Source organism: Egretta garzetta, unplaced genomic scaffold (genome assembly GCF_000687185.1).
Source record: "Egretta garzetta isolate BGI_Z169 unplaced genomic scaffold, ASM68718v1 scaffold70, whole genome shotgun sequence".
In the NCBI taxonomy this organism is placed as follows: Eukaryota; Metazoa; Chordata; class Aves; order Pelecaniformes; family Ardeidae; genus Egretta; species Egretta garzetta.
Window position 1 is genome coordinate 2,977,721 of NW_009258539.1, and position 15,612 is coordinate 2,993,332.

Genomic DNA, 15,612 nt, shown 5'->3' on the forward strand with positions numbered 1-15,612 from the left:
ATCCCACCTATTTTAGATGGTTTGGCCTATTGAAAAAGGAATCCAGATCTTTCCTGTTCTATTTGCATGAGAGTAAGGAATGACTATGTAATTGAGACAATATGAACATATCTCTGGCACTTGCTGAATCATCATCCTCACCAGAAAGGAGGGACCAGTGTCTGTTACTGTCTGAACACTGCTCTTCAGCCCTTTTCAAATGAATTTTCTGCTTCATTTAATTCCTGGTACAAAGGTATTTGAAGATCATTGCAACTGAAATCTTAGAAGACCAAAGAGAAGGTAAAGTCTTTGTGAGCATAGAGACTACTTTAGCTTAATCTCCAGAACTATTTGTATAAAAGTAACCTAAAGATCAACCAATTGGTTCCCTCCAGCATTACATTTCTATTGAACAAATTCCAGCTAAAGTTGTTTGAGAGAAATATGGAGTAAAAATTAGCACTACTTATTTCACTTGGAAAGAGATAGTTAATGTGTACTCAGTAATTATTCATTTATATATTTCTCTGTGATTTAGAAAGGGTACTTTACAAAGAATTTTAACAGTTCAAAGGAACCATCTGAGAAAACAGGAAGCTTTCAAAAATCAAATTACATTTTCTTTGTGAATATTAATTATTCATTAATTAAATAACACTTCCAGTTATTATAGGTTGTTTGTACATTTGCGGGTATTTTTAGTTCTAAATGCAGAGAAAACAACCATATTTTTTTTAATTTTACGAATTGATAATTAGTAAGTATCTTCAGCCATTGACAACATTGTAACAATTTACAATTTAAAAAAAAATTTAGTTACTGGATTTTACTTTGTTTCTCTTGCGGACTTCTTAACGGGGAACAGTAGTACAGAAGCTGAATTTAGGCTGATAAGTTCACTTTCATTATCTCAGATTGTTTAAAAAAGTGAACTGTAACCATTACTTTGCCTCACAAATATTCTAATAATGGATTTATTCAGGTTGTATACAGAGGTCAAGAAGTAAGCCAATTCTGAAGTTTTCACGTAAAATGTCTAAAAGGCTGGCAGTTATTCCTATGAGCACGATTACTCTTTAGCAGTTATCTATCTTATGGAGAAAATGCTAAGTGTATATTGCTAGTTCATTGAGTGAAGAGACTTTCTAATCCATCCATATATTTGAAAAATAGTATTGGCTGTCTTGAGAGGAAGCATCTAATATGTGAACTCCAAGCAGGATCTGTACTGCAGGAGATAAGCCAGAGGGCAAGGTCTGTTTTGAACAGTGAATTATTAGTTTCTGCTTTAATAAAACCAAATGCCTGGAAGGGATTGAGTTTGGTTTCTGCATAAGTGCAGAGACAATAGTTTTGCCTATTCTCTGCCAAATCTTTCTTTTTCTCTCTTTCTCTCAAGTCTCTGACAGCCACACGAGTACACAAAAGTTGGTAATGTAACTCTGAAACATATGCTGCTCGCCCCCACTTCCACGAGAGTTGTTCTTTCTGAGTTGAAACTTGTGCCAGTGTTGCCATTGGTAATGGCTCCCAGATCCTTGCCCCAAATGCATTGCTTCTGCACTCTTCAGTGGTGACTTTAAAAGATCACTGTCACAGTCTTCACGCCTAGCAAGATGTTTACATGCAGATCTAAGAATAGGAGGGGTGTTTCCATTGCTGGTCCCAGCTCTTTCTAACCTTCAAACCTCCTTGGTTTTGGCAGTCTCTAGAAAAATGAACGCAACAGTCTGTTCTGTGCGATCCATACACAGCAGATGGTGACTGTAGGATGAGTACAACAATTAAGAAACACTTATGAAGTGTTATGATATTTACCCAAGTTTTAAAATTGAAGTCTCAGGAGGATACCTTTTACTCTATAAAAGATATAGGATGAAATAATGGCTCATGTCTAGATGCTTGGATATGCCAAAAAAAGTATATTTCAGGTGACTGTAATAGTAGTCCTTTCCCTCACAAGATGATCTGCCAGGTACTCAAACCTGAGCACACAGGAATATGGAGAGATCAGTATTTAAAGGGCTTTATATTCTTACTCATAAATCCGTGGTTCTCTAATAAACACTTTTTTCCACATCTTTTCTATAGCACCCCATACAGGGGAAAAGCTGCTTTCTGGGTGACAGCAGAACTAGTGGGACTGCATTGAAACACCCAGAGAAGTACAAGGGTGGGCCTTGGTTCAGACTGCTCTAATTTTAGCTCTTTCAGAGGTTCTAGTGAGAGATATCAGTCAATAACAATATATATTTTGATGTTGATACTATTAATAAACATTGCTTGTGATATAGCGAACTTGCATTACGCATTACTTTTTTAGAGTAAATACCAAGGGAATACTGGGACAGATTGCTAATACAGATACCTCTAGTATGTCACATATGGAGGACATAATTAATAATGCAGCATTTGTTGTATTTGAGACAGTAATCTGTGAGCAAACTTCAAGGACTTAGAAGTTAACTTTGCTTGTAGCAAAAAATAACAATGAGGATGTTTTCTTTTTAAAGTTTATCTGCTCTTTCAAGTCATAGTAAGGCATAGAACAGGATAACTATATAGAGACTGTTCCTGCAGATTTTTGTATATTTCTGTTTTCAGAAAAGCTATGAATATTTAAGAAATTCTCTTTATGTTATAATACTGATACTCACTGGCTCCTGAGACTGCAGAGATATGCTAAAAACAAAAGTTGGATTTAAAAAACCAAGTGTCTAGGATTTGGGAGACAAAAGGTTTTTATCCAAGACATTTTACCTGTCAATAGGAACTTATTTGTAATTTTCTACTCTTGGAAAATTCAGGAGAAAAAGTTATTCTCAGTACAAGCCCTAACAATTTCTGTTTTGTTCTAGAATTATCTCTACTTCTATATGTGTTGTGCCAGTGATAATTATGGTATCAGTCTTTTAAAATGCAAAGAAACACACTTCCTTAAAAATCTCTTTTTAGACCTACAGAATAAGATAGTTACAGTAGGGGCAACATCTAAGACAGTCAAATTAATTAGCATTTTACCTCTTCTGATTAAGAAACTTGATGGTAGGTGGTGTAGCTGAGATGTAAATTATCTCATTAGTATGGTCATAAAAATTCAATAAAATGAAATATTATAAGAACTGGTTGCTAGTTTTAAAAAGTAAAGGAGTGCTTTTAGTTAGATCATACCAGCATGAGCTGGGAGTGGAGGCCCATACTAGAATATTTGCTTCCACGCGTGTGGCAGGAATAATTAAATTTGATGGAAGTATTGTAAAAATTAGTAATTACTTCTATTCTACTGTAGTGCAATTAGGTTCTGATAGGTGGCTGTAAGTTTATTTTTAACAAGTCTTTCTGAAAGTCTTGGAAGCACTGGAATACAAGCAGTGCTGGTCACTGCCTTTTCCTGATCAGTTCTGAGAGAGCTGATACCTCAGCATCTCACTGACATAATCTTTATCATGTTTGTAGTCTCAGAAGGACCTTTCTAACCTCACCACATCAAATTTTCAAACTACGACAGGATGCCCATGGTAAAAATATTAGTTTCAATGTCTACTAGAGTAAATTAAATGCTATTAGAATAAGTTCCTGGAAGTAATCCTGTTGTTTCTGTTGTTGACTTCATTATGAATATGCAGAAATCATCAGCACTCACCAAGCCTTCCAAAGTCTGTTCTAATCTATTGGAATTTTGAATTTGCGGCACTATTGTAACTTCATATAGCATTTGAAAACAAGTCAGTGAGACCAGCAGAAAATAATCGCAGCTAACCATTTGTTGTATCACTATATGGGTGAATACAATTAGCTCAGGAGCTGAACTTTGTAGTTCTGTATACATTCAAAGTCCAGGGATAATAGTGCACCACTTTGGTAAATAAGTTTGTGACAAAGATTTGCTTAAATACTTAACCTGACTGACATTCACAAAGATTTCTGTGGATAAGATTTAGTCTAGATCTGAGAGAAAGGATTGAAAAAGTCAGGGTTTGTTAATTGTGTACCCGATATATCAGAAGCTGTTTGGAAACTGAAAGGATCCTAAATTTTACATCTCCTAGTTACAAATGGTGATTGTCAATATTCTGAGGCTGATTTTTGGCAAGTACCTCTGTGTCATTACATGCTTGAAGAAGAAGTGCATATTACCTTTCCATGAGACACAACTAACTCTCTGAAAATATATCTGATAGCTCTCTTGACTTCATTATCTAAGAGCAGTACATTTCTAGCTTAGAAATGTTGCACTTTCTAGTGCTTTTCTTGAGTGATACTGACCTAAAGTATTTTGTTCTGGCATTGTGGATATGACAGTCTGTGAAGGAGACAGGATATTCTGAAAGAAGAGAAATGCCTCTTTTTGAGAGATGCAGCCTGGATTTACTGAAGTGTCAGCTATCCACAATAGTCCTATTGAACAAGGACTGTAAATACATCTATTTATTTGATTCAAACTATGTTTTCCACCATTAGCACCTCATACATTACATGTACCTGCACAGCAAACTGACATATAAGAATGATGAATAGGAGCTGTACTGAAAACTGTCAGTTGCTGAGTCATGCTTTCCAAAAATGTTGTTCACAAAGTAGATGTAAATGATTTTCCTGTAAAATCCTCTGAAGATTAATTTGGTCCTTTGTTACATTAATGCAGTGGCAGATATCTCTTTTCAGATTGGCTGTGGTAATGGAAAAGATTAACCTAGTGTTATAATTTTTGGTAGCGCTCTCTAACATAATTCAGCTTTGATAAGCCATGTTACTGTACATGGTGGCCTAGGCAACTGAAAGTGCCAACCTTCAGGACAGACATTGGTGAAAATAGCTGTAATTGATCATTTCTTCACCTCATACTGCTGGATCTGAAAAGGAAATGTGCCTGTGGTCTCAGGAGGATGGAGAATTTTTGAGCTTCAGTCTGTATGGACTTAGAGATGGCCTTGATTTCAAATGCAAAGGAATATTCATTAGTATGTAAGCATAGTTATTACTTCCTCTGTTATGGGAATTTGGGATATTAATTTGACTTTGAGTCAGTCTGTATGCCCTTCTCAGGTACGTTTTTTTTATAATTGTCTTAATATAGCATTTCTCTTGTAATTCAACTCATCTTTGCTACAACTTCTTCTACCTGTCTATACCAAAGCAGAAACATTATACAAATGGTGAAACTGGGATTCATTGAAGTCCAAACATATGCATATGATTTAGTTCATTAGCTTTTACTATATGTGTTACAAATTATTGTAGTATCACTTTGGTGTGGGTTTCTCCCTGTGCATGTTTTCTTTTGGTGGAACTGAGGATGTCATAGATAGCTTCAGTCTCAGAATATAATGCTTTTGCAGTCCCCTCCTTTTCTTCATTTTCAGAAGGACATTTTTAGTAGTCATCTATTGCAAAATATTGTTTTCCCAGTTTGTTTGCTTGGTACAATATCTAGTCCTTATTAAGAAATTAACAGTGTAGTATTTTTTAGTTGGTGATCTTAGAGTTATTGTCATAACTTATGAACTAATAATCTCTGTATTGTCTTTTAAGGCATTATTACTTAGGCACTAATGCACAATTCAGTTAAAAGAAATTCAATTCAGTGAGATTTTTATCTGCAAATTTAAATGTAAATTTACGCTTGAAACTCATTGCACTATTAGCCTCTGATATTAAATGTCCTGTGCACATTTTTTTCTCTAGTTAGTTCCTTGGACTGTAATAGTGATAAGAATGGGTTCCTTACTAAGCAAGTTTTACAAATATAGAATTTGCTTAAGGTGTTTAGTACTAGATTTCGAGTAGTTCAATTTGCTGTTCTGATAAAGGCTTAACTGTTGATGAACTGTTGGTGGCTTTTTGCAAGCTGATATTTTTAAGGCAAAATATGCCAAGTAAAATGGGAAAATACATTATCAAGACAATGACAATGCTGTGATTCTCTGTCATCATAATCCTACATGGAAAGGAGAGGGTTATCTTGGCAATTAGTTTACATCATGGAGAGGGGAAAATTGAAAAAAAAAAAAAAAGGGCTTGTACGGTAAGGGAGGTGATTCACTTCACAAAGATCTGCTCCCTTAACTTATGAGTGACTAGGAAGCACCCCCTCAAGACAGAGGAGGTTAGGACTTCCATGTGCCTGAATTATCAATGCGAGAAAGGCCCGGCTGAGTGGGGACGTGTGGGTCTGGAATAGAAATATGTGTGGAGAGGAGAAGTGGTGAGGTGAGGTGCGTGTTGGAGGCATGTTGCGTCAAGCAGTTCAAGACCCAGCTCTGATTTCTAAAACTAATTTGACCAAACTGGGCTGCCTATGTTCAGCATGGCCCTAAAACTGTTATTAACTGTGCTGATCAACTCACTTGAGCCTCTTTTGTTCCAAGAAATGGAACTGATTAATAATAAGAATACAACAGAAGACTAACTCCTCCTACTGACATATAGACACACTGATGGTGACATTGAAAGCTCTGATCATTTTGAGCCTACGGAATACAGAGGGCCAAGATCTGTTTTTTTCAAGAATATTGCCACCAGTTGTGTTCCTGCTTATCATCTGATGCAGCACAGAGAAAGAAAGCACCTGTTACTTGTCAGTCTAAAAGAACACTGATTTGGACAAGGACCCACAAAGAGAAGAGTTTCCCCTGCGTTATCTCACCAGACCTATCAAAATAACTTTCCTGACTTGAAAGAACTTGGAAAAAGCACTTAGCTGACTTGAAAATTTGCTTCTATAACAATAGCCTGGCAAACTCAGTAGGAAGTATGCATGCTTTCTCCTTAAGGTCCATGGACTGGAAAAGACACAAACAAATGTGAAATCATCTCCCTAATGCCACCAGATTTTAATTGAAAACAACTGTTCTAAAGAATTAAGAGGTGTAGTTAGTCTCCTAGAAACTTTGGCCAGACAGTCCTTTTACTGACACGTGATGATGATTAGAATAGGATCATAACTGAAGATTGAACACAGAGAAGTGTTATGCACAGTAATTTTAGAATGTGTTCATCTTCCTATAAGCTACTTTGTTGAAGTTGGAGGAGGATTATTTGATAGTTCAGTGCAGTGTGTACGTTAATAAAATGTAAAATTACATATTATGGAAGTAAATCCTTTAGGTCCAGTTGCTAAAAGAAGGATGTAGAGAATGGATGATGATAAAATCTTTGTTATAAAATATGTCAGGAAAATATTTCAGCAAGCAGGCATATCTAAAAAATCAATTGATGATGGTGAGCATCTTTTGAAGCAAAATCTTGGTAACAAAGTATTACTCCTATACGTAGGCTCAGGCTATTAGTGCAGGATTAAGTGTAAGCAGTCAATTGTTTTTTCAAGTTCCACAGAGAATAAATTTTATCTCATATTTACATTTCATTTTATTTTATTGTACCTTATATTAAATGATTTCAAATGACCTTTACTGGGCAAGAAGAGGATCACACCAAGTTCTAAAGGAATAAAACTATGGCATATTGCACCAGAATGTCTCTATCTTGGGCACTGGCAGTCTTGATACAAGACGCAGTTTGAGGAATGAAATTAGTTATCTTCTTTTTTCAACTTTTACATTTTTCTCTGTCAAAATATTTATAAAAACCACAACACTAAAATGTGGATCTAAATTAATGACTATAAATGCATTCAGAACTTTCCTATGATGTTATTCTTTTGCATTCTTTCTGATAAAATAGTACCTTCAGGAAAAATAATACTCTTAGGAATTGCATGGGTGTTTTGTTATTTATCCAAGTACTATGCCTCTGTAACAATCCATTAAAGCCTCAAAATGTACAATATATACATTCTGTTAATATATATATACCTGTTCTTATTACCATCCATGAAGTAGCAAATCTTTGAAACATTTATAGCAATTCCAGGGAAATTTCCTGGGAAATTCCAGGGAAATACATAATCCTAGCTATTCATTTTATACTGGCAAGAGAAGATTCTTTGACATTAAGCTAATGTTGGCAATATAAAATCTCCTTTGTGTACAAGGTTACAAAGGTTTCTTTGATAGTTGCTGCTTTTTTCCTAAATAAGCAGTCCAGTATTTCCTTTATACTGTAAAAGTATTCCTTCAACACAGCATGTAGATGTCTTACTATAAAATTGTTATGAAGCCTTTAGCAATAAAATGGTAGATAGATTGAGAAATTTGTTTACACCGGTAAAAACTATTAATCTGAGCCTTAAAATATTTTATGAGAAATTTAAATCCCATCTTACTGATGCAATGCACTTGAATGATTTAAATTGTTGGTGTAATCTTGCCATCTGTAGAACATTAAATATGTTTTATGTGTGTTCCAGTAGTTATTTTCTATAAATGTAAATATACAGAAATTTACCAAATCATAGGCGAGCTCAAAGCAGAGTGAGGCAGCTCTGTATGGGGTTGTGAAGTATCTCCTGTTCAGTTTTTAGTGTATTATTAGTTTTAATAGATATTTTATAATTTTTTCCTTTTGTATTGCAATTTGAATCATTTACTTTTTACAAAAAGTATATGGCAAAATTTTACTGTGAGTAACAAATCACCACATGTTAAAAAAACCCTCTGCATTTTGAAATAAAATGTTTTGTTAGAGCAAAGGAAAGAGACCAAAATAGGGATAAATATAGACACAGAGAAATGAAGACATATATTTGATTTTGGATTTTGCATATTTTATGTAGGTAAACATATATGACTAGAACATACTTATTTTAAAATGCAAGTATGCATCCTGAATTGTGGTGGTGGACTTCCTTCATTAATATATTCCTTTCTGTCTGTTTAAAGTGTTTAGCTTCATAAAGTGTATTGATATTTACACACATAGGATATATAGGATGGATTTACACATTTTTAACCTTACAGCAAAGGAGGAGGTCACTAGAACACTGCTAAAATATAATGGAGTTTCAAGGGCTGCTCAGGAATGCAGTGTAGGTGCTGTGCAATGAGCTGCCTCTGCCCAATTCGTGCTCATCTTAAAGATATTCCACACGTAAAGTATACATATTTATCTAAACAGGCCAAGGTTTGGTTGCCTTTTATTATAGTAAGTGGAATTTAACATGCATCTTTAATAGTAGCCATGTTTTCCACATGGTCAAGAAAAGATGGTCCTTGCCTGAAGTGTTCATAGGCTTTAAACAGAAAGATATGGAGACCACCAGCAAGGGAAATGGCAAAAAGGAACAAGAGAGGGAATGTTTACTGTGGTGGTGGTGTTTTAATGTCAAGTATTATGATGTAACTTAAAAATTAAGAGGAAGAGATCCTGCAGAATTCAGCCTGAATCATTTGCTGCCTTGCAAAATGGAAATTTTCAGCTGTCTGTGCTTACCTGTTGGGAGATGGCTCAGAGGGTTTATCTGGTTGGGACTATACCAGATCTGCCTGTAAGGTGTATTTTGGCAAGCCTCAGCCATATCTTGGAAGGTAAAGTAGTTTGTTAGAATGCAGACTGGCCAGGAACCCTTGAACTTTTCCTTATTTATGGAATGAAAGAGTTTTTAATTTGAAGACTGGCTGAAATATCTCTTGCTGCAATTTCTTGGTTTTTTTGGGTTAGTTCACACATCAAATAAAGGTGCAGCCTGTTTTTGCCTAAGTGAAAAACATGAGTAAGCATCTTACACTTGTTTGAGAAAGATCTTTTATGTGTAATGGCTCATAATTAATTTTGTGGGCTTTTTTTCTAGGATACTACTGAAATTCATATTCCCATCACTAATCCTGCAGATAAAATTCTCCAGCTGACTGTGGTGCTGGAGAATCAGTCACTTTGTGGACAAAAGACTATCACTCTTGGACCCAAACAAGCATTTCTGTATCAACTGAAGTTTTCCCCAGCTGTTGTTGGCACTTCAGATGGAAGGTAAATTGCAGAGTTTTGATACTTGTGGTTGTGGCTCTTGTACTAATAAGTGAACTACTTTCATTGAAACCTCCTTCACTTGATGTAGATATCACGTAAAAAAAAACCCACAAAAAGTAATAAATGGAATTTAAAAAATCCCAACTTTAAATATATTGCATCCCAAATAGCAGCTTTCCTCTGAGGGAAAAAAAGTGTTGATCAGGCAGTAGAATAACTCCTAGTTATTCTAGTTCACTAGAATTTGGTGAACAATGTTTTAGAAATTTACATAATATTAGAAGTCTCCTCTGAAAACTTCAGAAGAATTCTTAGTTTTGTAAATTTGTAAGTTCCATAAAGGGAATATCATTATTTCATTCTTCTTCTGTGGAAGAATTAAACCATAACAACATAAACCAGGTGAAGAACCCTCTAACAGTCCTCACATAAATCCATTTAGCTTCAGAATCTTCCATTAATTAACAATGATCTATAAATGAAGATGGAAAGGTTTTAAATTACAAAATTTTCATTACGTTGGAAATCCCAATGAAACCGTGCAGGTGTGATAATTAGCAATACAAAGACAGATAACCTCTTAGTCCTAGTTTCAGCTAAGCCAGTTCAGCAAGTAGTTGAAGAGTGCAGAGTTGCAAAGCTCATTTTCCTGGAATTTAGTTGGCAAAGCATTATTTGGCTGAAGGGCTTATTGAAAAACAAATCCCTGTTTTTCAGTCATATCAATTGACTGGCAAAAATATGGGGATGATGAGGAGGCTGAGGTCGTGTTTTATGAGGAGGGCAGAGACATGTGACCTGTGTTCAAAGACTCAATATTTACAATGCCAAAATCCATGTATTTTAAAATTTTGTTCAATTTGCTTGTATTGATTTTTCCAAAGACCAGAATAATGGCAGGTGTCATTGTACAATACAGCTTTCTAGCAATACTGTTTTATAAAAATGAGTACTGTTATCACTCTAGTAAATATTTTTTTTTGTGGGAATTTGTAGAAATTATGCATTCTGAAGCTGCAAAGAACAGACCTCATTTTTTTTTTTTCATACCAGATAATATTTCTGGCATTTTTCAAGTGCAGAATTTCCAAGTAATAAACAAAAGGTTTATTTTAACTGGCAAAACTTTGAGGTCAGCTGATTGGTAGGCTGGAACTTAGGGTAATATATGCGAAGATGACATAAAACACACCTGTACATATCGAATACTATTATGCAGTACTGTACTAGAAAGCTGTCTAATAGCTGCTTTAAATTGCAATAGCTCCCAAGGACTACAATTACAGCTGGACAGAAGTACTTCCACATTACATCCACACTATTATCTTTTTTTCTGAAGCCATGCTCTGTTTCCTTTGCTATGGTAGCAGCTGGGAAGAAGTGTTATAAAAGTGTTTATGGCAGGTGTACCTCTTCAAATGGATGATTCTTTCCTAAGCTGTTTTGTGCTCACTTTAAAGGCTCTGTTGGCACAGATGATAGTGTGGAACCATAAAGTCATGGAACAGACATAGTTATCTATCAATTAGAACAAGAACTGGTCCTCAGTGGGTCATGGGTTTGCATAGTGCATTTCATGTAAGTTTTTATATGCTTACAGTGCTTTGGTTTCATGTTATTATGACTCAAAAACCAAAAAATAGAAAAAGAGATCTGCAATAGGAATGTGTTAGAATGTCTGTCACAGAAATATACTGCTGTACATATCTCACCTAGCAGCAGGCAATTTTCAGTCATGACAACATTTGATTGTATATCAAAACAGTATATTGAATATTCCTTTGAAGCATATCTCTCTGTCATGCTCATATAAATGTGTCTATAGCTATTCCTCAGTTTTCATCACTAGATTTGAAAAGATTTTTCTTTTCAAAATCAGTGAATAATATTTCTATTTTTTTGTCCTTTGACTTCAAATTGGCTAGAAAGCGAATACAGTGACATTGAAATGAAATTAAAGTTTACTCTTGTAAGTTAGCAGTTAAAATGCTTTTGAGTTGTATTTTTGGGAAACAAACAAACAAACAAACAAACAAAAAACCAAACCAAAATGCCCCCAACAAACAACATTTTTTGCTAAAAAGTTAAGAAAGCCGAAAATGATTTTGTTGCATCCGTAATTACAACTATTATTAGTTTGGGTAGTTGAATTCAGATAGCAGAAAGAAGTGATATGAGAAAGCTGGGAGCTAATTAAAGAACTCACTGTGTTGAACTCTCTAGGTTTTTCCTATATTTTAATTTGTACATTTTTAATTGTCTGCATAAAAGCTGTGTCATATTAAGCTTATGTATCTGTTTTTAGTGTCATATTCCTGTCAGATATGGTTGGCGAGTTTTGGTATGCGCTGAAGTTGATTGTAGAGAAACCATTGCCAACTAGTCTACCTGAAATAGAATGTGAGCTTGGAAAGTAAGTATGTAGTTCACAGTGCTGAACTTGGTCACTGGTTTGAAGTGTCATGGAAAACATATGAAGAGTTTACATCAAAAAGCCAGAATAATGCTGTATATGTACTATAGCAGTTTGCAGATAATTTTCATAGATATATGTGCAGATAGCTGAAATTCATCTTGCAGAAAAACAATTGAAATGCAATTGTAGCCTATATGTAGACTTCCTCTGAAGTCTTTATATAGAAATTACTCTGAAAATACTGCAGTACGTAATCATAAAGATCCGTAATACAGTTCTGTAGGTTTGCTTATTTTCTGTTTCTTTTCTCTTTCTGAACTAGGAATATATCTGACAGTCCTGCTTTACAAATGCTTGTATACCAGTTATCAATTTCTTTTAACCTCTCAAGAAATGGCAAAGCAATACAACTTCTGTCCTGCAGTTCCTGGGGGGTAGACATGGTTAGAACTCTGCAAGTGTTAAGAAAACGAGCTTCTTACAGCAGACAGAGCAATGAACCCAAGTGTTGTCTTCCTTCGACAACATTTCATCTTATGTTTTGATAACATAGTTTTCAGTTCTGACTTTCAAGGCAGAAATCATTTGGATAAGGATAAGGCTTTTGAGAATGCCAGAATTTCAGTAGTGCTCTTCCACCTATTACCTTGGCTTAGTAGTAGGTTCTGTAGGTTCTGTGGACACAGTACTGTTTTGAATGCTAAATTCCACTTACTTCTGTATACCTTATCTTTGACTAAATCTATAATTAATATACATTACAGACTGAGCAAAAATGTTGTTAGCACAACATCAAATTTTAGCTGATTAAATTTTTGTGAGTGAATATATTCTGCTGTTATATATGATGCACAGACCACGGTTAACTGGAAATGTGTTTGTCGCTATGTTTTTCTAAGAAAATCAGTAGGGCTGTCCATTTCCTGGTTTTTACTTTAAAATTCTGGGCTGACTGGACTAAAAACCAGTAATTTTTCTCTACTACATAGACTGACACTGTTAGCAATAACTTAAAACCTTTTCGTTCAGACTACCTGACATTCATAATTTTCTCTAATATGCACAACCTGTGAACTACATGTGCAAGTGGTCTGGCTGAGAATGGCAAGTCGTCCTTTCCTACTGCAAATAAAAAGTATGTTGGAAAGGATTAGCTCCATTAAGTAGAACACTTGCCTGCCTGTCAAAACTATCATCTCAAATTCATTGAATTCCATGTTTTATTTTTTCAAATGAGATTCCTTTTCACTTTACAAGTAGAAGCATGTTGTAATTCCTATGCATATGTAAATGAACTCATCTACATCTGCCCTGGGAAGATCATGGTAGAAGAACAAAGAAGTACTATTTAGTTTAATTATTGGCAACAGCAGCAACAACAGTAATGTACAACAGGAAATTAACGGTAGTCTCTTTCATACATCTTTTTATATATATTAAAAAAATGTGTAACAAAACTGACAAACGTCTTCCTTTTCTGTTTGCATTATCTGCCATATTCTTGGTTCCATAAAGTCTCCTGCTTTTTGTTCAGTTATTTCCCTCAACGCTCCCCTTTTTCCAGAAATGTATTTCCACTGTGCCATCAGCATGATGTCCTCTTCTTGAAGTGTAAAATTTTGGACAGTGGCAGTCGATGATGGCATTGAGGTTACAGTTAAATTACTGAGAATTGCTCTACCTGCTGAAAAGATGAGATAGTCCAAGTAAAGTGGCTGCATTAATGTGTGCTGTATATGTAAAGGCAATGCAGGTAGACATTTATGTGTTGTTTGTTTAAGAAAGTGTCATGGTTTAACCTGGCAGGCAACTAAGCACCACACAGCTGCTCCCTTGCTCCCCCCTTTCCCCCCATAGTGTGTTGAGACACTGTGTGTTGAGACAAAGACAGTTTAATAAAACAGCAGAGGAAAGGAATAATAATAATAATAATAATAATGGTAAGAGAGTATACCAAAAAATAGATGCACAACGCAATTGCTCGCCACTCGCTGACTGATGCTGAGGCCATTCCCAGCAGCGATCTCTCTCCCACCAGCTAACTCCCCCTGAGCATGATGTCCTATGGTGTGGAACAGCCCTTTGGCCAGTTGGGGTCAGCTGTCCTGGCTGTGCTGCCTCCCAGCTTCTTGTGCACCTGGCAGAGCAAGGGAAGCTGAAAAAGTCCTTCACTGGTGTAAGCACTGCTCAGCAACAACTAAACCATCAGTGAGTTATCAACATTCCTCTAGTCCTAAATCCAAAACACAGCCCTATTCCAGCAACTAGGAAGAAAATTAACTCTATCCCAGCTGGAACCAGGACAATGTGGTATCAATTTGGGGTTTTTTTGAATGGGTGTACTTCCTTGTTATGCTTTCAGAGACATGGGCTATAAATATCATAAAATATTTCAAGCATTTCTGGTTGGTGAAGCTTTGTAGTTCTTTAAAAGACTAACTTCTGTTCTACTACCTTTTCCTTGAATGCAGAAGAAACATTATCATGTGTGATATCCTCCTAAGAATAATATTTTCCATTATGTGCTCACTGCATTCTTTTTGCTATCAGTCTGAAAAATTTAAAAATTGTGTCCTTGAAACATCACTTGGAACAGGATTACAAGCCAGGAACCCATTGATACACTTAGAATCAATTTCTAAGCAGTTCTTGAAAGAGAAAAGAACAAATTCTAACAGTTTATCTTTTAATCCTTCTTCAGAGACCCTAACATTCTGGGTTTATCACAGTCAGATCTGCTTTTTTTTTCTGTCAAGGTAGATTTAACACATCCTTTAGTATATGCCTCTAAGCAAGGAAACCTTCTCTTAATATTCTCCATCTTCATTTATCCATGCTATTCCACACAAGAGTCATTGAAGATGAGTCAGTTGAATTTACTGTCACATGCAACAACTTTTTCTAGCATAACCACAGTAGTCAGTCTGCATGGGGTAGCAGAGGTTCTTAATGGATTTTGATCACTTGAAGAACCTCTAACAGTCAAATAGTTGTTTACTGAAATTTCAGATATTCCAACATAGTTTTCCCTTTGACAAAGTGTTAGGTATGAAAAAGGCCAGACAAAAAAGTAAAGGCTAGAGTTGGCAAATGTAAAAAATTGGAATTATCAAGTGAATCTGAGGTTCTTGTATGAAACTTTCCTGGTATTTCTCTACTCTCTGCTGTTGAGACCTCAGTGATACAATGCTTTGACAGTGTTAGTCAAAAGCAAGTCTGCCACTCAGCTGCTGGGGATTTATATCACTGCACATGTTGGAAGGAGCCCACCTGCATGCAAGTTTTAAGGTCTGAAGTTACAGTCATAAAGCTTGACTGAAATACCTTCTCTTCTGAATGTTGCTATTTCC

The 15,612-nt window shown here is 35.5% G+C and overlaps 1 protein-coding gene across 1 annotated transcript in view; it reads left to right on the plus strand.

The window, feature by feature from the left end:
* The window catches only part of CFAP47 (cilia and flagella associated protein 47), a 401,308-nt gene that overhangs the window by 293,069 nt on the left and 92,627 nt on the right, over positions 1-15,612 (plus strand). The window contains exons 53-54 of the mRNA XM_035901932.1: positions 9,671-9,846; positions 12,152-12,259. Coding sequence (XP_035757825.1) covers positions 9,671-9,846; positions 12,152-12,259 — 284 coding nt within the window. The remainder of the gene's footprint in view (positions 1-9,670; positions 9,847-12,151; positions 12,260-15,612) is intronic.